At 43.7% G+C, this 23,099-nt stretch overlaps 2 protein-coding genes across 2 annotated transcripts in view; both read left to right on the top strand.

The window, feature by feature from the left end:
* scaf4a (SR-related CTD-associated factor 4a) overlaps positions 1-23,099 on the top strand; it is a 92,672-nt gene that overhangs the window by 37,520 nt on the left and 32,053 nt on the right. The gene's annotated exons all lie outside the window — the stretch shown is intronic.
* tiam1a (TIAM Rac1 associated GEF 1a) overlaps positions 1-23,099 on the top strand; it is a 48,784-nt gene that overhangs the window by 6,281 nt on the left and 19,404 nt on the right. The window contains exons 2-15 of the mRNA XM_079282756.1: positions 7,452-7,557; positions 8,615-9,276; positions 10,064-10,344; positions 11,355-11,627; positions 11,736-11,967; positions 12,399-12,571; positions 13,203-13,427; positions 14,818-15,003; positions 16,917-17,063; positions 17,389-17,463; positions 20,106-20,276; positions 21,293-21,397; positions 22,250-22,331; positions 22,574-22,660. Coding sequence (XP_079138882.1) covers positions 8,622-9,276; positions 10,064-10,344; positions 11,355-11,627; positions 11,736-11,967; positions 12,399-12,571; positions 13,203-13,427; positions 14,818-15,003; positions 16,917-17,063; positions 17,389-17,463; positions 20,106-20,276; positions 21,293-21,397; positions 22,250-22,331; positions 22,574-22,660 — 2,692 coding nt within the window. The 5' untranslated portion in view covers positions 7,452-7,557; positions 8,615-8,621. The remainder of the gene's footprint in view (positions 1-7,451; positions 7,558-8,614; positions 9,277-10,063; positions 10,345-11,354; positions 11,628-11,735; positions 11,968-12,398; positions 12,572-13,202; positions 13,428-14,817; positions 15,004-16,916; positions 17,064-17,388; positions 17,464-20,105; positions 20,277-21,292; positions 21,398-22,249; positions 22,332-22,573; positions 22,661-23,099) is intronic.

The raw sequence follows: 23,099 nt of genomic DNA, 5'->3' as shown, positions 1-23,099 counted from the left end.
GATAACTTCCCCTTCCACCTCCCGCTGTCCCCCTCCCCCCTCTCTCTGCGGTACACCTCTGTGTTGCCCATTCCTCTGCCACTAACTTCTTTCTTTACACTACCTGCTTACTCACCTCTGTCAGGATTATACTCTCATGGTGTCTCCTCTACTCCTTCTCCACCCATAATCTTTCATTTCCTTTCTCCTCTTCCTTCCCCCACAGCACCCTGTCCCCTTTATTTCCTTCCTCCCCTCCCTACCTGTCCTTGTGCGGTCAGGCCAAAGCCTCGCTCTTGCTCCCTGGTAATGTAGTATTACAAAGGATTTGCAGAGCCTCAGCAGAACTCCTAATTAATGAAGTGATAACATTGTCTTTGCATCACTAACAATTTGATTAAAACCAGAGGAAGCTAATACCTGCATGTTGCATTGTTGCAGTAAAACCACAATCACGCTGTCTCTATCTTTCTTACAGACAATCTGGTCACAATAAGCTCTCCAATAACCCTCTCCAGATAGTCTTACCCCAGCCATATCGTTACTGACAACAAATCGGGCCTGTTCACGTGTGTCCTACTTTGAACTGACACAACATCTATCTCTACCAGCCCCTCAGGACCTATCAGCACCACTCCACCTCTTTACCTCTTACGTCTCCTTCCACCTCAGCACACATCATTCATCTTTCTACCTGTGGCCCAACACCACTCCATTCCACCAGCTCTAACAACCTCTCATCCCCTTTCAACGCGGTCATTTTTTTTTTTCAGACCCTCGAGCTCCTCTCATCCCATCCCCCTGTCTCAACCTCCCACCTCAATCAGTCTACCTTTGCCTAAAACCCTCTTATCCCTCGCTCACCCGCCCTGTTATTTTGCTGTCCTTTCAGCCTGCACAGAGCGGAAGAGGGAGTATTACCCGCCAATTTGGCTCCATTCACACCTGTCTGTGTTTGTCTGCCAGTCTCTGTCAATGTCTGAGAATATATGGTGCAAAAAGTAATGTTTAAATGTAAACTTGGTCATTTTATGGCCTCAAATAAATGTACTTGGGCTACTCCTTCACAGGAAGTAATGGAAACTTTGAATGGGTTTTCAACAGTGCACCTTTCCCAATAAAATATTTTGTACATTTTATGAACAATTCTTAAAGTGTTAGAGTTTTAATGTGGAAAAGAAAAACAAAACTTTCCCCAATAGGTCAGTTCAGGGTAAACGTGGAGAATTAATGAGCAGGAATCACCTTTTCAAGCCATAGCACTACTCCATTATTTCAGGCTTATCAGCGCTTTACAGAAGTGTGTATTATCCCACTTCATTACTTCATTGCGTGTCAACCGAGCTGAGAGGAATTTGTCTCAGTGTGACTCAGATAAAACAGGAAAAAACAGAACATCACAATAAAAGAAAAGAAAAAGAAAAATCAGGTCCCACAAACAGCACGATCCCAGTGTGTGCTACAGTGCAGGAGTTAAACAATATATATATGATTGATTAATAAGTTAGTGATACGTTTACTGGAATTTTTTACCTTCCCTCGTGTTGTTTTTTAAAAACTTATAAAATATAAAGGGAATCTCAACAATATATGTTTTTCAATAAAGAAATGATTGACATTGACAAGGGGAAAGCACACTCATTTTGGCTACAGCTGACACTGACTGGCTTAATAAAACCCGAGTTAAGTCTAACAAATACAAGGGTCAAAAAATATTCTTGTGTCCTGGAGTTTCTTTTTCCATCAATCCTGAAGAAGCACATCATTCAGGTGTCATTTCAAGAAGAAATTCAAATACATTCAAATACACTGCCACGTCCGCACAGTCCTCCTATTCTACTGCAGCAGCTTTTATCTTGTTGCTCAGCCGCTCCTCCCCCAGGCCACGACTTGCCCCCGCAGGGTTTCTACGGTTACCAGCTGAATGTGGAGCACAGTCGATGTTTCGTCCCGCTCCTCCTGGATAATTAAACAACACTTCTTGTACTGCCGCTCACATATTTGGAGCAGCAAATCGCCAACATGAATATTCAGTTGATTGGTTTTGATGACTGGGTGGCGATTGTCTGTGCAATCACTATTTCATTAGGACGAACGAGGGTGCGTTGATTGAAGAACAGCAGAAAGACGATGATGATTCATTAGGATTCAACAAAAAAAAGCAAATGATAGTTCGCCATTTGTCATGCAACCTGCTGCTTGCTGATGAATGCACTCTATGGACAAGAGGATTTCAAGTGGCATAGTAACCTGCAACAGAAGTCCAGGATGGATTTAATTTAGGCTCACGCGCCTTGATCTCCTCCTTCATCTCAGAACAAGTGGGAGAAGAGAGTGCTCTGATCATCCAGTGTAAATGGCCTCACATTAAAATATACACCTTGAAAGATCATAATTGGGGGTTTAAATCTACGGGGTTTCCTGTCTTTGAATTCATACAGGGACTCATACAGGGACTCAGAGTTAGCTACAGAGTGGAGCGTCAAAAGCTACACACACTCATTGACTCTCCCGGGCTTCACACTCAATGCAGGACTTGTGGTTGGAGGATTTTCTTTAAAATATGGTAATCCCTGACTGCACCGTGCTGCAGAGACGGTCTGAAATCTGAGTTAAGGAGCATAGAGTGTAAGCTCCTAGAAAGACGGAGGAGCGTATTTAATGAAGTTGGTGACACTTGAGGAGTGAAGTGGAGTGAATTGGCTGACACCGAATTCCACTTGATCCTCAGATGTTACTCAGACATTGACCCAAAATCTATAATCCATTATATGTCATTTTGCACATGATATACTGTGCAGTATCTATTTCCTCCAGTTTTTGTTTTTATTTTGTTTAGCATGGTTATTTTACTCCCTTTTTTGAAAAGATTAATTGGCAGTGAATTTGCTTTTACGACCACCATCATCGCAATCCTAATTCTTGCCTCTTTTCCTCCACAGTAGACAGAAAGAGGGGAAAGCAATCGTCTTCATTTTTTCTCCTGTCATTTTTATGCTTTGCCCTCCTCTGTCGCCTCGAAATGAAAGTGCTCTTCAGGAAGGAATTATAATTTGTCTTTCACCAGTTAAAAGAAAAATGAATGTTTGATTTAAGCAGCAGCCGAGACTCAATGCTTGCAGGCAAGCTGTTTGTGTATGTGCACGTGTCTGTTTAAGCTGAGAGAGGGGGGGATGTGGCGCGTGTCTTGTCAGATCCCAAAAGGATGAATAAGAAGCTAATCTCCCTCTTCCAGGGAATTCTACCAGTGATGTCTGAGACAGTCCCGTCTCAGCGGGACTGTGGGAGTGCAGCGGAGTGTGCGCTCCCATCTCTACAATAGGATATTTTCAGAGCATATCTGACCGTTATCTTGCCGTTGGATAGATATAGTTCCTCTTCAAATGTGAACAATGCACACAGCAGTGTGCACATACTGACAGTCACTCACAAACACGTCCCCGATCCGTATTTGTTTGGACCACTGAGCCTGCACCCAGTCCTGAATCACATGTTATTCACGGTGTGTTTGTTATCTTTCAAAGCAGGTTTACTCAGCGTCAACAACAACAACAAGGAAGCCGGATGTACATGCATGCATGCATGCATGCAGGTGTATTTCTGCAGGGGTGTGCAGGTGTGTATGCAAAATCGGGGAGTATGGAGGGGCTCCGATAAAAATGTCTCCCAGATTCCCATTGTGTTCTATTTTGACTTGCTTGGAATGACGTCTGCTCCATCAGGGAAACTCCTTTGTTTACCCCCCAGAGAGAGCGTTAACCTCAGCGGGGCATAAAGTCCCTGCCCTGAGGTGGGGGGGGGGGGTACGCTAACCATTTGAGGAATGTGAAAGGTGCGGGGAAAAAGGCCGAAGGGAAGGGTGAGCCCAGCGGCTGCATCATGTGTTTTAATGTTTGATGGAGGGGGTGGTCGTGGTTCGAGGGTGCAGAGAAAGGTGAGGGAATATCAGAGCTTCTCTGGTTACAGACGTGTCCAGACGACTGTTGCTGCCTTCAATGTCTCTTTTAGGGTTGGACTAATGACTTTGAATCATTTATTGGGTTGTCTATAGAGTTACACATATTTCAGCCACCATGTTTACTGTGCTCTTGTGCAGAATTCAAGACCACAAGTTTTAAATCAGTAGAAGTACATTGTAAAAGCAAGTTCATTCATGATGGGTTGTTTGGGGATGTAATTCATGTGCTCGTCGATTTCATAATTTGAAGTCTGATTTCAGCAGCCCACTCCATGTGGTCGAGACAAAGACAGGCTTACAAAAGCAATGAGACAGGTTTTGTTTGGCTTCAATCGCAGTACAGTGCAGTACAGTAGCGCACATCCACGTCATGTGGGGTGTGAAACTGGAGAGCTGAGCTGTGTGTCATGTAGGGTGGAGCTGTGAGACAGGTGCAGAGATGAAAAGATTGGCGGGGGGGGGGGGGGGGGTAGGGTGTGCCTGCTCCATGGCTGTTCTGACAGGCCTTTGGTATTTTTCCAAAGAGTGCGAGCATGTGTGTGAGTCAGAAAACCTGCTCGGAATTTCTCTTGGGATTGTGCAGGTGTGTGTGACTGGAAGCATGTCTGCCTTTGTACTATTTTACTCCATTGTATGCTGCAAGAAACTACCTGCTTGTGTGTGTGTGTGTGTGTGTGTGTTCATGTGTTCGGTGATGGATGTGAGAGCACATAGGTGTTGAGCATCTTTCCAACACAACCGTGGCAATGTGTGGCAAGAGGAGTTTGACAGCTCCAGTACAGAGTTGTACTTGACGGCGTAGTTAAGTGGCACATTGGGCCCCAGTAAGAAAACAGCAGATGTGCTATTGTGATGTGTAGATGTTGTGAAATATGCAGCAAATAAAAATCAAATACAGAATTTAAAATGGAGCAAATGGACTTGGATTTTTTCCATGTATGGAATTTTATTTTAAATAAACATTGTTCTTTGTCCCCTCTCAGTGTATGTGTGTGTGCTCGGCTGTTATTTGGCATGTCCGCCTGGTAATGCTTTGGCTGCTGTTACGCAGGCCATTGTGTTAATACGTGTTAATATACTGCGAGAATGAGAGCGAGAGACTGAGAGAAAGAGAGCGAATAATTATGTTTCCCCTTTTGTCTCGGCTCCCTCAATTAAGCCCGAAGAGAGGCAGCCAGAGCACATGTCTACTTATCCACTTAAACCTCGGCAACAATAGGACCCCCCCAAATTTGCCTCTATCTATCTCTCCCTCTCTCTCGTTCTTTATTTCTAGCTTCCCCTGTTTTCCATATCAAACTTCTATTCATAGCACAGGACTCCCAATCTGTGTTTTTCTTTTTTTCCCCCCATTCTGTGTCTGCACCGACATCACCACCCTCCCTCATCGTGCGTTTCGCCTGCAGCCTTGCCTCACCTCTCAGCTCTATGGGTGGGTTTAGCAGAGAGCCCCTTCCTCTCCTTGTTACCCCTCTCCCTCTTCCGTGCTTTGCTGCAGGGCACGGGGAAGGAGGAGAAACTGAGAGACTGAACATTTTAGACTGTACACCGCCAGAGGAAAGGCAGCGTTTTGATTTCCCATGTGTTGTGTCGGACAGGATTGTTTTGTTTGTTCGGCCTGAGTGTGTGTGTGTGTGTGTGTGTTTTTTCACACTGAACTCAGACTCAGACAGATAGACGTATAGATGAACGATGTGGCTTGGCAACAGTATTTTTTTAAACATTTTTTTACGAGTGAGCTATATTGCTTTCCATTCACCCACTACCGTATATGTGTCATCTATCGATAAAACATTTTAGATATCAAGTCCTGTGTTTGCATTTGTTGTCAAAACATTACACTGATGCCAGATTTAAAAGGAAAGCAGAACCAGCTCCAAAATAAATATCCAGCACCTGTCATGCATTGTGTGTGCATTGTACTTTGTGTGTTTGTTTTGGGGGGGTAGGTGGCCAGCATGTGGGTTGGGATAAGTCTCATCAGGCCGGATGGTATGGAGGAGGGATGAGAAACAAAGGGTGGAGAGAGAGGAAGAGGAGGAGAAGCATCAGGGTCAAGTTAAGCTTATATAACTGCTTCCCACAGCTGAGGAGAAATGTGCTGCAGTTAAGTTTGAATACATGAACACACATGCTGGCATGGTGCAGGTTGACCAGTGGAACAAAACACTGTGTATGTGTTCTATGTACGTGCTCAGCGATGGCTTTCACGTCTCTTATTGTGTTTTTCACTTCTCCTTTTCTGAACTCTCATTTCTGTGTCTTTTCCCAGAACTGTAACACGGTCGATTTATTGTATTTCTTCCCCAGAGAATAAACAAAGTGACAGTACGTTGTCTTATTATCAACAATGTTAAAAGCAGCAGCTGTAGGCAGAATTTAGTGAAAGTAACAGGAAGTAGTAAACACAGACCAGCACTGTGGACTTTAGGGAACAAATGCTTTATTGGCCTTCTAAAATGACTCCCCAGATGTGAAGGCTGTAAACACCCCCCGATTGACATCTGCTTTGCAATTGATAAAAGCTGTATTTCTCTCTCTCTCTCATTTTTTAATTTTTTTTGCAGGACAGTGAAATGATAACTCCTCCATTATTTTCCTGCTTGTACGCTTATCAGAACACAAACAAATCTGACAATAGTGTTTGCAGCAATGAGATCAGAAGTCAGTCTCTTGGCCATCAGTCATATCTGCCTCGTTCTACATATAAACTACATTTTCAGAATCTTTTTCTGAACTGAAAATATGTGCAAAACGACACACAATGAGTGCACTTGCATACCTTCACACTACACATAGCGCATCATGGAAATCATGGTCTACTCTAAGCAGCTCAGGGCTGTTATTAGGGAAAATTAGGTCGTGTTGGAAAGGATCATTGAATTGAGTCTTAAGCAGAAGATCATTCTGCATAGCTGCTTTCATGTTCTGTCATTTTACCCACAATGACCGTGTGTGTGTGTGTGTGTGTGCGTGCATGTGCATGCATGCACATCTCTTTGTCTGCAGGGAAACAAGGGGTGTTATCCCAAAATAATTTGTGCACATGCCTGTACATGCCTGTATGCTTTCAGGTTGGCAATGAGTTTCAGGGTGCAGTTCAAAGAAATTGCAGTTGTTTTCTCGCCCCTCAGGCTCAGACATTACCTCTGCTCTGTTTCTGATGATCTGTGAGTTTGTATATGTGTGTATTTAAATGTGTGTTTCTTCATCTTACTTGCCTCACTACATTATCTTAACGCCAGGCTTACTGACCACAGTGTCCTTTATTCTCTTTCATCCTGCATGATGTCTCTTATCACCTCCTCTCTAGTGTGCTTCACAGCTTTCCTTTCAACTTTGCTTCACCCGCTCTATGTGTCGTACCTGGCAGATGCTCTGCAGTAGTTTTTAGAACCACCGTCCCCTCCTCGTCTTCCTCCTCCTCCTCCTCTGTGTGCGTTTGACACATCGGGTCACTTTGAAGTTGTGAGAGCTCCACTGAAACACTTCTCTCCCTTCTTGTTCCTCTCAGGGCAATCTGACCCCGCCGTTTGAGGAAGTGTGGAGGGTCATGCGGTCGGTGAGAGGTGATACCACGCTGATGTGGAGCAGTTGATGATGCGGCTGCTCAACCACAGGTAACCACAGTTTGTACACCTTGGTCTCTAACTGCAAAAAAGCACAGCAACTGTAATTAGAACTGTAAAAGCCAGTTTATTTGATTGCTTCAACTTTATTTTTACTAAATTAACAGAAAAGAAAGATTCTTAGATGTTTTGATTCTCAACACAAGATTAAATGATTTGTTAAAAACGGATTTTATACTTGTTAGGCGAGGACCAACAGATCTCACAGCATTTGACTCAGCAGCTTCATGAGCTTATATAACAGAGAGCAAGAGGCGATGCAGGATGCTGGGATAACTTTGTGATCAGCAGTTTAAAAACATATTCAACTGTTTCGGGAATATGGCCAATGAATAATTTCAACACCACTGAAGGGGAGAAGTGCCGCAGAAAGTATCAGGCGATCCATCCTTGTATCAACCGAGCCATGCTGCTGCAGTGCACTGTAAAGTTTTCAAACACTTACATTTATCAAAATGTACATTCATACAACTTAAATGAAAATACAACTGTTAAAAGTTGGAGAAAAGGAGTTTTGGCATTTTAAATGTTAGATGTCTTTGTAGTCACTGAAAAAACTGAATGGGACAACAGCAGAAAACCCTCAGGAAGCCTCTGTGAAATGTCAGCTGTGCCCTATGCTCTAAAATCTATTTTTAATTAACTCTGTTGTCCCTGTGCGACCCCATCAGAGTGCGTCGTGTTGAGCAAATGGCCAAATATTCAGGTCAGTTTAGCCCAAAACTATCAAGGCAACCTCCCCCTCAATTGTGGATACCTGATCCTTGATGTCATCTGCGTGACAGCTGAACTCAACAAGACATTCAAAGAGATCCTTGATGCCTCTGACGTACCACCATTAGTTAATGGGTCATCAAATGTTACTCACTCATCCAGCAGATTGACCTGCTTTTCTGCTATAAGTAAACATGCCAATGCCATTAGAGGACGAAGCCTACAATTTGGTAATGATTTAAAGCAGAGTACACATCTCTCAATGATTTAAAAAAATATATCCACATATATATATATACAAGCTTAAATAATGTGTTTCATCCTTAATCTACAGTTGAATCATGGGAAATGTAGAAAGTCAAAATGGGGACAGTGGTTTCTACGGCGATGTGGCGGGACATCTCTCCCGAAAGCACACGTCCCGGTCACTCCGCATCTCCAGCAAGCAGCCGGTCACCCGACGTTCCCGCCTCTCTTCTTCCGTGAAGCAGGAACACAGAAACTCTGATGCCTCAACTCGCTCCTCTAGCACCCCGAGCATCCCACAGTCCTTGGCAGAGAACGGACTGGAACCGTTTAACGGCACAGACGCATTCGGAGAGTTTGGCATCAACCCTCACTGGACACAGCGCGTTGCTATGACAATGAGGCCGGAGTCGTATCAACAAGATGACGACCCGCTGGCCACACCGACTCCTGAAACCTCAGAGGCGGACACTGTTGCTCAAGCCGGGGGAGAGGACTCCATGGGGGAGGGGGGGGAGGTGGGAGACGTTGTTGGGGAGGAGCGGTACCTCCAGCGAATGACTGAGGGTCCACGGGAGGGAGGGAGTTTTAAAAAGAAGAGGTCCAAGTCAGCGGACATGTGGAGAGAGGACAGCCTGGAGTTCTCTCTGTCAGACCTGAGCCAGGAGCATCTGACCAGCACTGAGGAGATGATAGATGGAGGAGAAGAGGAGGAAGAGGAGCAGTTCACACGCCCCAGAGGCAATGCAGGTGAGGATGGTAAACACCCACTCACACGAATGCAGTCTATTATCTTACAGAATACATGTCCGGTGTTTTCATGGAGTCATTCAGAGGCATACCTTTCATAGGACAAAGACTGCCATCGTCATTGTCAATAGAAGTGCAAATAGTCTTGAATGGATACAGTAGATATTGAAGTTTTGGGAATTTTTACTCTGAATATACTTTTCAAAAGAATTATTTCTGATGACTGAGAAAAAGGGTCAGTATATACGTTAATCTGTGCGTGTGTGCAGTGGTGTTAGCTTGATTTGATTCGTTGTACAGGTGATGAGGGGGAGGAAAGTGGGAAAAATTGCACCAAGACACTCACTGAGTAGCGAAAAGTGATTTGAAAAAAATCAACTGATTGAGGGTTAACTGCCCTCTATCAGTTGCAGTAGTTCAGTTGATCAGCTTTGCTGGCGCTGGGCAGAAGCTCATGGAGATCAGGGCTACATCACCCAGTAGCTGGTAACTTAACTGCTGAAGGTCTAAGCGCTGAGAATAATGGATGGGCTTGCTGCACACGCGCACACACACACATGCTCAAGCTCACTCACAAAACACAAAAATCATGCAGATTCACAGAAGGACACAGACACGAATGGAAAAGGTTAATTCATACATCAAATGTGGCAGAGTAATCTGAAAGTGACTGACAGCAATCAGAATATATTGACCTCACCTGGCTCTCACACACACACACACACACACACACACACACACACAAATTCACACACTGCCCTGCAATAACCACCTGTGTATATTCCAGGCTCAGCTGAAAGGGCATCGTCTCTGGACCATCTGTGCAGCCAGCAGAGTCCTGGCCTCAGGGGGCAGAGGAGCCGCTACGCTAAAAACCGGAGAGAAGCCCGATGCGATGGAGAAGGGGAGGCGGGGTTGATGTCTCCTGCCGAGGAGGATGGTGGCGGGTATGGAGCATTCACGCTCCCCTGCCGACGCTCCCACTGCCTGTCAGAGGGCTTGGCAGGGCTCGGAATCCCTGCTGCACCATGCCCTGCTTTCCAGGGACGCCGTGCACAAACTACTCAGGTTAGATTGTATGTTCTGAATATGTGAATAAACATGCAAAGCAGGCGAAACATTCATCGGGTTAAGTCTTCTTTCTGTACTTTTCTATGGTATCCTGTCTCTTCTTTCTCTCTTCTGAAATACAGACCCCTAAATGCAGAATGAGACATTTCCTGTGTGTAGTCATGATGTGCAGTTGTGTGTGTGTGTGCATGGATATACAGCCAAGTATACTGTGTATATTTGTGTAGCAGGGAAAGGGATTACAAGGAGTCAGATAGAAAGTTGCTGTGGGGCCACTGGCCTGGTTTCCTGGTTTCCATTCCCCCTCCAGAAATGAAAGCATTAAAGCGTAATATCTGTCATGCCCCGTTCACTAACCACACACACTCTCATAACACGTATAAATATGCACGCAAAGATATTTTGATCATAATTTAGAAGCTTTTATACGATGTTAAAAAATCAGATTCGGCCAGAGGATAAAAGAGGAAGCAAAGTCACTGTTATGCAGCAACAAGAAGCCAATTAATAAAAGATTCAGTGGACAAAACAAAAGTACATCTGTAGAATACAGAATGTAATTTCCATGTGTCATTGATTTAAAAAAATTGCCAAATCAGAAGGATCACTTCAATAGCGAACCAGGCTTTTCTTTCAACTCATTCCCAGAACCCCCAAGCACCCTTGGATAGCAGAGCACACTAAGTGCGTATTATATGTTCATCCAGCCAGGCTTAGGGGGTTGTTAGACCGGATATAAACAGACCGACAACACAGCAAAACAAAAAACAGGGAGACTCAGTTTGTTGAAAGAAAAGTGTGAAAACGCAGAGAACCTCTTGCTCAAAGTGAAAGACTTTCTTTGAGCAGAAATCCATACATATAGTTTGTGCACAAACACAAAGGCAAACCCAGAAACCCTTTGTGTAGCTGAAGCTGGTTTGTGAGTGTGTATGTTGGCGATGTAATGTATTAATAACTGTACACATTAATTTAGTTTATGTAACATTAGTTTTTCTGTCTCGTAGGATATCTCGGGTGTTTTGGGCGAGGGAAGTGAGTATGGCGATAGTGGCATCGATGGCGTCACCACAGAGGTAGACATGGACGGAGAGCTGGTGTCACGGCGCTGTAAGGCCATGTCGGCCTCTTTCTCAGTGTACTCGGCTGCTGAGAGCAGCGTTTTCAACGGGAGCGACAGCGGGAGCAGCAGTGCCGGAGGAGGGGAAGGACGAGCCGGCGAGGGAGGCAGGGGAGGAGTGTATGAGAATTTCCGGAAGGAGCTGGACAATCAAGCCTGGGTTGGTTACTTTTATACGTGTGTCTCGGTTCTTTTTCAAATACAGGTATTAATAACAGATCCACACGTGTTCGTTTTTATTTACATTTGTCCATCACTCTCTCGTCAGACGCATCAGGGTCGGGACTGCACGGAGGAGGCTGGCTCCGCTGTGAGTGACGAGCAGAGCAGCTCCACACTCAGTAGTGCGTATCCATCGGACACTCTGATTGGCTGTGCACAAGGCATAGTCAGGAAAGCAGGAGCTCTGGCTGTGAAGAACTTCTTGGTTCATAAGAAAAACAAGAAGGTGGAACCTGCAACGAGGCGCAAGTGGAAACACTACTGGGTCTCTCTGAAAGGTGAGCATAGACCCTTCTACTTTTATGTCTAAAATGTCTTTGGATTTTTACCGGTGTTAGATTTTACACAAAGTCGTGCAGCCATAATGTCCCATTCAGATAAACATCTTATCCTGACCTGTTTAATCTCTCTCCCTCTTTCTCCTGTTAGACTGTAATCACATCAGTCTTTACACAGTCCATGCCCTTGGTTGTCTCCACTGTCCTCTCTCACTCTCTTCTGTGTGGCCTTACGTTTCTTCCCCTCGGCCTCATCACAATTCAATTTTTACGTCGGCATCCGTGGCGAATCCAATCTCGTCCTTTTGAAATTCACAAGATTTCAATAAACTTCAATAAAATGGTGAATGAAGTACTTAAGAGAACATCAGTAAGAACGTTTTCTGACTTTCTTTTTTCTCTCCGGCTTTTTCTTCAATGTGTTCTTCCAGGCTGTACTCTTTTCCTGTACGAGTCAGATGGTCGTTCTGGGATCGACCATAGCAGCGTTCCCAAACACGCATTGTGGGTGGAGAACAGCATCGTCCAGGCCGTCCCTGAACACCCCAAGAAAGACTTTGTCTTCTGCCTCAGCAACTCAGTGGGAGACGCGTTCCTGTTCCAGGTAAAAGAGACACTGTTATTTAAATGACCCATTATCATGTTACAGTGCATCTTCTTGGAAAAACAAAGGGAGAAGTAAAGTATTATCCTCAAACATACAGTTCAGGCTGAAACAACAGCTGCATTGGGCCCACACTTTTTTTTTCAGTTATTTCATTATTTTTTGGGACTACAAGTGACAGATCACCAAAAGAGACAGAGATTGATGGGAGTAAGAAGAGATCTAATTTCTCCTCGGGTGTGTTTGTGTGTGTGTGTGTGTGGCACACACGTACATGACATTTAGCCATGTGTGGGAGATAAGCCAGTACAGTGTCCATGTGTTTGTTTTATGTCTGACATGTTTAAAGGCCACACTGTCACACTGTGACAGTGATCCACCACAGTGACCATTGTGTCATATTAAAATGTGTCTATTTATATGCATGGCAGCTGTCCACAGTGACGTTCAATCAATGAATGGGAAGATAAGTAATAAGATGATGATGAGATAATTGCGACCACCTTCTGCCAGAGGCTAATAATGGGACTCGTGCTCGTATTCTTTTAGCTGTCAACTTCTTGATTTTTTTAAAAATTCTTCTTCTTCCGAGATGTCACCTATAATTTCTCCCTTATTTCTCTCCTGGCAGACGTCAGGCCAGACAGAACTGGAGAACTGGATCACGGCGATCCACTCTGCGTGCGCCGCTTCTCTGGCTCGGCAGCACCACAGGGACGATACAGTGCGACTGCTGCGAACCGAGATCCGTAAACTGGAGCAGAAGATCGACATGGACGAAAAGATGAAGAAGATGGGAGACATGCAGCTGTCGACCGTCACCGACGCCAAGAAGAGGAAGACCATTCTTGAGCAGGTGTGGAGCAGGGACGGAAGGAGGCAAAGGGGAGTTATGAGTCTGAAAGTACTCAAATAGATTAACGCCCGTTTTCATACAGTAATAACAGGCACGGTCAAAAATAGAGGAATCATTATCAACGTGAAATAGCCTTCACATATTTTCATACTGTAAATTAATCATACTTTAAGTCCATGTGATGCTGATGTGAACCAGGTTTGTGATCTCATGTGTTGAGCACCCGACTGAATTCCTTTAACCTCCAGTTGAGTTGCGTGAAAATCGCAGCACTAAATCACCTCGACGGCACGCCGTCATCCAGACAAAATGTTCTTTGAGGAATACTTGCAACGACAGATGTGTTATGACAAATATTCCGACAAATGTTCCGACCGGTGCTCATTTATAAACACATTCAAGTACAGCAGAATGCAGAATATTCATAACACGTGTTGAAACACGTGCAATGCATGCTATTAGTCCGCAGGTGAGCGTGCAGTCTCTTGCTAATACTTCCATATTTAATAGCTGTTTTGAAACGAGTCACAGCTGGAATTTCAAAGCTCTTTTAGGATCAGATTTTTTTTTTTACTTTCAGTGGAACATCGCGTGTAGCTTTATTCGAACTCCATGCAAGTCTGGAGTTGCTGATGAACGTTAAAGCAGCATTGCATGTAAACATTGCAGGAGAGCTTAAGAATGTGCCCTCAAACAATAGGGCTCCTTGTGGGAGCAAGCATCTGTGTCTTTGTATGTGTGTGGCACATGGTTGATAGTCAATAAAAGAAAACAATATTACATAAAAAAAGCACCAGGAAGTAGTCAATCTGAACCATTCATGAGAACCCACTAGCACTTTGATTGCCTACTATAAAGGCACATGAACTAAATTGTGGGATCAAAGGACTGAAAAAGCCTTAAACCGAGTGGCTGATTCCATCATTGTCTGACTTTAATCTACAGGCCTGGGATCTGTGTTGAATTAAAGACTTAAAGAAAGAGCAGTTGTATTAAGTCCTGGAACTAATAGGTGAAGGTAGGAACCAGTGCAAATTAAGCCGAGATTGTGTTTCATTGCAAGTGTGTGTGTGTGTTCCACCTCCCACGGCCCACCCTGTGATACATTTCACATAGCACAGCAGGTCGGCTGGTGGGGGTTGTGTTGGTGAGTAATACCTCTCCACAGGGGCTCTCCCACATCTCACTCCTCCTGCAATGACCAAATAACCATCGAACAAAGGGTGATATGTTATGCATATTCTATTATTATTGTTAAAAAATTCCATCCGTGGCCAAATCGGGAGCAACTCCTCCAAGGATGAATCTGGATCTAATCAGCAAAGTCTGTTTATCTTGCATAATCACAAGCCGTCCCCTTTTACTTTCAACTCATCTTTCCCTCTGTCAGATCTTCTTGTGGGAGCAGAACTTGGAGCGGTTTCACATGGATCTGTTTCGCTGCCGGTGCTACCTGGCCAGTCTGCAGGGCGGAGAACCCCCCAACCCCAAACGCCTGCTGGGCTTTGCATCGCGTCCCACCAAGCTGGCCATGGGACGACTGGGCATCTTCTCCGTCTCTTCCTTCCATGCACTGGTATGAAAAATGTCCATGCACCCACTCACATTGATGAACACACGTTTTTGTTTTTTAGTACTCATGTGACTATTCATTCCGTCTCCCTCACTTGCTGTAATTTGACTCTGAAACCTAATCAAAGCGCCTTAATCCAAAACTCAAATTCTGTCCCACATGTCTCTACGTGTTCCCAGTAAGCATTGCGTGAGAGGTTCCTACCGCTGACCTTCAATATCAGCCCAGCTTGTAGAGTGGGTGTGTTTATCTGGCTCTTCGAGTGAACATCTTGTCACATACGCCCACTGAAAGAATGTCTGCTTGCGTGACAAATCTGCAAACTAAAGACAGTACATGTCCCCTGAGGTTAAAACACACTCAAACCTAACTATGGTTAATTAAGAGCAAGCAGAATGGAAACGGCTAAATGGTGAACATCCATATATTAGCTTTGCACAGTAGCTGCACAGTAGACTTTTTGGGAAAGTCGAACAATCTTGTGTAGCTGATTCTCAGAATAAATTGACCAAAGTACGACCCGAATGTTGCAGCCCAAAATGGGCTAAAGTTATCTGTCATTGTTCTTTCATGGATATTTTGCTTCCTGTAAGTATACAGGAAACTACTGTAGATGCACGCCTGCATTTATATATCTGCACACACTGTATTCACCTCACACATTCATTTGTCCAGAGCTATGAACCGTGCACAGGTTGAATGATCTATAAGCTGTTGTGCATTATGCTGCTGTGTGCTCTGCCAAATTATCATCAGGAAACAAAGAGCAGAGTGGAGCGAAAGAGGTTCAAATGATATCTCTATCGGCCAGTTTCATACAAGCAGGCCATCGGATACTCCAAACATACACACACAGACACATTTACCACATCTGAGGTTGATGGTGTTTTTTTGTGACTGGTGGATCAATACGAACTCTGTTAGTAAGCTGCCATCCCTGAGGCACTTTCCCACAAACAGGCTTAACGCTCTCTGCTCTGTTGACCCCCCCCTCCTTTTACTGCCTACTCCCTCACTTCTTTTGTCTCTATTTAGTCTCTCCTTCTTCATACCCACCTTATTTTCTTCATCCTTTCCTCCTCTATGTCTCACACGTCACTGTTTTTCTCCGTCTTCTTTCCCTCCAAGTTCATTATCGAATCCTTTTTTCTCCCACATTTAAAATGTCATAATTGCATGAGTCAAATACTGCTATAAATGGGCACCATATGCTTTGCTATATTAATGAACTAAATGAAAATGAAATACATTGACAGAATAAAGACAGAACTTGGTAATTAAATAATGAAATACAAAAACATTAAAATGAATCAATTCATATTGCCGATAGCAAAAGATAATCCTCGACTCTTGAGTGTTTTTCCTCTTTCACAAAAGGAACATCTCTAATGTTTTTGTTACTTTCTCCAGTAATTCTTTTTACTCATCAGGGTTGCTGTTATCCATCGCCAACGGGGACATTGTAATAAAATAGGCAGTAAAAAAGGCCTCTTGCACGCAGCTTATAAAAGAAGAGTCTTCAGTTTGACCTATTGCGTTTGAAGTGTGTGTCTCATGAGCGACTGGTGAGAAGACCAATAAGCACACGTCCACACAAGTACAGTGCATAAATGACATACATGTGCGTCAAAGTATGCACTCGTGTACCACATAGTCAGTCAGAGCTGCTCATAGCCCAGCAGTTCATGTGTGAATTTACCCAGAAATGCCAAGAGCGGTTTCTCATGGGTCACTGAGATATGAGTGGTTGAGTGTGTTTTGTATGCGCCATTTTATATACCAAGTCCAGGTAAAACCTTAATGGATTGAATTAAAATAACAATGTTAAAATAGCAATTTGGATAGACTCTCATACCACTGAGGTTTATATACCCTTTGCATTGGATTCATGTTTTCTATAATAATCACTGTCACAGGTGTCAGCCCGCACTGAAAGCAGCATCAGGAGGCGGAACCAGGCAATGCCTCGGACCTTCAGTAAACGTCGTAGCCGGTTCTCATCCCTCTGGGGACTGGACACCACCTCAAAGAGGAAGACCAAGGGACATCCTTCAATCAACCAGGTTACCATAGTGATACATCCATACTATAAGCTTGTGACTGACTTTAGTTTTTAGCATTTGAAGTGGTAAAACTATATGATGGTAATAGTTTATGATGGTAATAGTTTATGATGGTAATAGTTTGGATGCTCCATGTCAAGTCAAACACATTTTATGTACCTGTTGGTTTTAATATGCAATACAAATGCTCAACAAACAACAAAAACACAGTGCAGGTTTGCAGGATGGATACAAGTTTCTCAAGAGTGTATTTTAGTAGATGTATTAACTGCAATGTTTGTGATTTGGATGCAGTTGCAATGTCCTGTTCTCTGTATGGTTGCAGGTCTTCGTTGATGGGATGGAGCCAGTGAAAAAGCCATTGGAGCGCATGTTTGAAGACTCTGCCAGTGAGAAATCTGTAAGAGCTCAGCCGTCTTCACACAAGTACCAACATGACTCAAACGTCATATGAAGGACCATAACAGAACTGTGTCCTGTTTGACATTTTAAATGTGTGCTGTTTTACATCTGCCCTATTAATGACTGTTGGACCAACTTGTCACCATTTCCATTTTGGTGACTGTTTCTGTCCATACAGTAATAATCTTCCTCAGGCTAAACACTAAGTTCCTCCTTCCTTTCCTAGTTTGGCATTCACTACAGAGAACCAGATCAAATGTAGCTGTTTGCCTCTCGCATAAGCCAACATAAAAATCACTCGGGCATCTGATGAACCTTTGTACTTGTATAATGGATAACTGGCTTCTTTAAGACCCCAAGACTAGCAACATCGCTGGATTTTCCACCTCCGTTCACTTAACTGAGATCCTTTTGGTGCTCTTGCTCTTCATTTGCTAGGTTATCTGGGGGAGGCACAAAATCCCTGCATCCTTCTGCGCCAATGAGCATTTCTTTGAGGTCATTTTCATGCTCCTGCTTTAATGTTTTCAGACATCCACTTCTCTCCTCGCTGGAGAGTGAAAGGAGAAATTTGCAGACTATACAACTTTAAAAGCTGCAGAACTTCATCGTTTCTCAATGTTATCAGATGATTCTTGAGTTTATTTGTGGTGGATAAACAACCCTTTTCATCTTCTACAGCTCTTTCTCCTCCTGCACCACTCATCAAATGATTTGCTTCACCAGACTTTGCAGGACTAACTTTAGGTTATTACTGCTTTGTCCTTTTTCTTGCTACGAACCACTCTGCGTCACAGCCAGAAATGATGCCATTATTCTTCTTCTCTACCATCTTTTTGCACGTTAAACACCATTTATAGATCCGTGTTGACAGATTTCCGATTTCTTCTCGTCATTGCTCCAGGCAATTCCAACTCTATCAGCATCATTGGCTTTGACTGGGGGGATATTTCTGTCTGCTAATCCCTCTGAGACAAATTTGATCCGATATGTTCTGATGATTAGCTTTCTGATGTTTCAACAAATTATGCAGACATTTGCTACCAAAGGACCCGGCAGCTTCACACCATCTGTGCTTTTGTACGTCTGTCATATTGACCACAATTTACAGACCGTTGCAAATAATCAATAATATCTTCAGAGAGAAAAATAGATGATCCAAGGCTGCCATAGGAATGTAGGTTTCCGGGAGGACCTTATCACAGGGGTGAGGGATGATATATTTAGATGAAATGTGAAGGAAAAATGTCCAATTACCCATGGGTTGTGCAAGGACAAGCATTCCAACTCCATATTTTATGAGAAGTGGTAGAAGGCAGCAGAGATGGGGAGAGGGGTGGTACTCTGCGTGAACTCAGGAGATGGAAGAAAACTCTCTAACACTCACCCACTCTGATTGTGGAGGCCCCCAGTGGCTCCATGGGAGATTGATTTCCTTCCACCCACTCCCAGCTTCAGCTGGCAGGGTATGGGATGACAGTGAAGAAATGCATAAGTAACATGCTTCGGTTGCTTCTAAGATCGTGCTGGAAATGCTGCATCAGTAGAAATGAGAATCTAAGATTACTGTAGTTCCAAATGCTCACATCTAATGGGCTTTTCCCAGCTCTTTAATTCACTGTTTATTCTAGGGAATTCCACTGATGGCAGAAAAAGGGAGTGAGTGAGAGAGAAAGATAGTTTAGTGTGCCGCCTAGGACCCCCGCCCTCCAGCAGTGGCATCCTACATGGGCCAGGAGGGGAGCCAGATGGTGTCGAGCAGGGCTGGGGAGATCAGGGAGTTGGGGGGAGGTACTTGTTTGGGCCCCCGGTCTGTTGTCTGTTTGAGAAAATGTGTGTGTTTTTCTTTATAACTGTGTGTGTGTGTGTCTGTATTTTGTTTGTGCGTATGAACATGAGCGTGTGTGCTGTTGCATACAAAAATGTGCTTTTGGACCGTGTTGTTAACAGTCAGCAGATTGTATGGCGTGAGTGAAAGATGGGGAGGAGGGAGATGATGGAGCGATGTGCAGATAGAGGGGAAGGGGCACCAGAAGGAGAGGCAATGATTAGTGTGAGGGGGGTTGCAATATAGCAATGAAAGAATAAACGAGTTTGTGGAATCTGTTACTTGATAGGAGGAGATAAGGTATCAGTGACAGACAGTGTGAGGTCGAATAGATGAGACAAACAGAGGAGAGAGGCTGCCAGATTGTCAGAGGTCAGACTGATGGGCTTAAAGGTTACAGACTCCGCTTCGAACAGAATGCGCACACATATGTAACACATACCCACGCAGTGAGACACTTCTATCAGGAGGCTCTCATCAACACAAATTAATTTGATTCTGATATCAGATCTCCTGCTGCTTTCCGGCCACCGCCAGTGTCCATCGTATCACCCAAATCAATCTAAGCAAATGTGTGTTTGTTAGAGAGCGGGAATAATGATGAATTAGGAGGATTACTACACGGTTTTAGCAATTTCTAATTGTGGATAATAAAATATGTTTTTTTCTCATTCTTCACTCAGCAGAATTTCAATTAGAACTAAAAGGTTTTCATGATAACATTGCATTTATTATGGGGCGCCTTCTGTTTTCACTGACTACTCAAAGACGCATAAACTGTGTGTGTGTGTGTGTATGTGTTGCATTTTCAGAAGGAGAGAGAGGGCTCTGTGAAAACACTTCCTCAGCAAAACGTAGACAGCGATATTTGGGTTCCTGATTACCTGACTCCCTCCTGGGTGTGTCTGCCGAACAATCAGCCTGTCTTGGCCATCATACAGCCCGGTGAGACGGCGCTGGAGGTCCTGAGCACCGTCTGCAAGGTGGGTCATTGCTGATAGCGGTGCAAAAAGCTGTGCAAAAAGTGCACGCTCTTCAATTTATGGCATTTAAGAGTGATAATTACACGTTGCACTTTGCTTTATTGCACGTCAGCCTGCACACACACACACACACACACATAAAGACACACATAAATGCTGTAGCAAAACTGGTAACAGTCAACAGCTGTTCGGCATCAAATGATTCATTTCAACAGGTTTGTCAAACACGTGCAATCTTGAGGAAGGAGTCTCATAACATTGCACACAGCTCTGTTGATGGGAGTTTAGAAAACATAATGTTACAAAAGTTGTGATTGCGTCATGACATTTTACATTTTCAGCTGTTGACAGCTGACATGTGAAAGTAAACATGAAAAAAAATCTTGTCTTCTTGAATTAAATTCTGAAAACGAATCTGAGAATAGCTGAGATGTGAGACTGTCTCTGGTATTTCTAGGAAGGCAGAAAAGTGAACATTTGATATGTACTTCCACTGACAGTTTCACAGATATTTTCTTCAATTGTCCTTGCTCTCCATCTCCTCTTCTGCCTAATTGGTCTCAGCCAGAGACACACTGGAACAATGATGCCTAATGATACTTATACGTTCCACTTACGGGTCTGTTGAAACACATGGGTAAAGCTGATTGACGTGTGTGTGTGGGCGTTTGTGTGCATGCATGCTGTAAACATGTCACAAGGAACTGGAGCATCTAATTCATGGCCCCTGTGTGTTCCGTGCAGGCAGATATATGTGGATTATAGACATGATTGGATAGATGCATGCCTGTGTCCTTTTGTTAGGGGATGTCATGAGCTATTTAGTGTGGTAATGGTAAAGGCAATGGTGTTTTGATAGGTGAGTTTAAAATATTATCCATGTGTTACATGTGAAGACAGGCTTGGTTTCAAATCGCAGGGAGAAAAAACCCCCACAAATAATTAGAGAAATGATGTCTCTGAATACATTGGTTTAATGTTTTTCATTGTCCTCCTGCATGTCTTGTTGCCTCCAGACTCATAAAATAGACCCCTCCGGCCACTACCTGCGCTTGAAGATGTTGATCGACAACCAAATGCTCGTTTATGTTCCCGAACTTGAAGACGATATCTCTGATCTGGTGAGGAAACACACACTGAAGCACTGTGATGATACCTTGTGATGTAATGGAGGGAATAATCCTGTTATTTCACTGTACGTGATATAACATTTTTTTTTTTGTATTACAGTCTCAGCTGAGACACAATGTCCTATTTGGATTTTGGGTTTTTCACCTTATTACTAATTCATTTTTGTTTCATTCCAGGCAGATCTGGGTGCAAGCTTGTGCATGTTTTATGATTTGATTTGCAATGCATACAAAATTCCCAGGATGCAAAAGTAGCACCATCGCATACTCGCATAAATTATGCAAACATAGTATTCAGAGTGTATTATGTGCACCATTATTCATATAAACAATCACTCTCATTGAAAAAGACCTCACCTCTATTATATAAACCCACAAAATGAATTCTCTTTGCGACAGTGCTTTGTAGGTGATACACTGAACTCTGTCTCAAAGTAAAGTCATTGTACAACTCCCTCTTTTATCTCCCTGCTTTGATCAGTGGCTCATTTCACCCTCTTTCATCCTGAGTCTATGATATGACATTATTATTTCTCCACGGCGAGGCGAATTGCACACGGCAGACTTCTGTCCCTGTCTGTTGCTTCATACACACAGCTGTGTCGATGCTCTCGCCCCGCTGTGAGGTCAAGCCCTTGTCTGAGCACCAACTCCACTTCTCAGACTTGACTTGAATTTTGACCCCACAACCTTCACTTGAGATTGCTCTGTTGAGGAGCCTGAATAATACATGAATCGACCCAGTCTTTATTAAGAGCGACAACATGACCTTCTCCGTCCAACAACACTGCTATCCATCAATTTCTTTTGCCAATTAAATATAATTTCCTTGTGTGTTTGCAGCTCTACAAAGAGATTGAGGTTTGCCCCAAAGCTACCAAGGTGATCCGGTTTGACAAAGCAGAGTCCTGCACCATCGGATATGGTATGCTTGTCTCTGACAATACCCCTTTTTGAAGCCTTTTCTGTCACACTGTCGATTTCAGTGTCAAATAGATTTCTGAATAGACTTCTTTGAGTCATGCTCTGTTAGTGACGAAAGGGGGGTGACCCAGTATGAGTGCTTTTTGTCTTAAGTGGAGCTAATCACTTGGTAGTTATGAGTTAGCAGTGCACACTGTCTGAATGGCTGAATCTCTCTCTGTGTCTTATTATCTTTGTCGACAGGTTTTTCTGTGGCAGTTATCGATGAGGAGGGGACGCAGCAGCTCCATATTACTGAAGTGAAAGCAGAGGGACTGGCCTCGGCTAAAGGCACGTATTCCTTTTAAATTAATAAACAAACATGAAGTTTGTATTGTGTGGTATGTTTAGTGTCCTGAGAGTTTATATCTAGGCAGAGAAGACAACACACTGTTACCATAGTTGGATCGGAGTGCAGTAACAACAGGGATTGTGTAAAGGGTTTGTGAAAGCTGGGGACATATTTCTCTCTTGAATTGTCATTGCACACTCAACACCCAAACACCTGACCTGAGAAACACCTGATCCCACATGACAGCTTATCAGTGCAGCTTTGTGTGAATGCATCGCGTCAGCTACTGAGCTAGCATAGCTACATCTCTTATGTATAAGAAAGAAGCCATGGTGGTTTTGGACAGAGTAGAGAAGAGATAAAGAAAAATAACACCTGGTCTAGAAAGGTGTTGGCTCGCCGGTTAAAGGAAAGAGGGGAAAGCTGCACATGCATTAC

This window comes from Melanostigma gelatinosum (genome assembly GCF_949748355.1).
Source record: "Melanostigma gelatinosum genome assembly, chromosome: 14".
In the NCBI taxonomy this organism is placed as follows: Eukaryota; Metazoa; Chordata; class Actinopteri; order Perciformes; family Zoarcidae; genus Melanostigma; species Melanostigma gelatinosum.
This window is presented reverse-complemented; position numbering and strand designations above follow the sequence as displayed.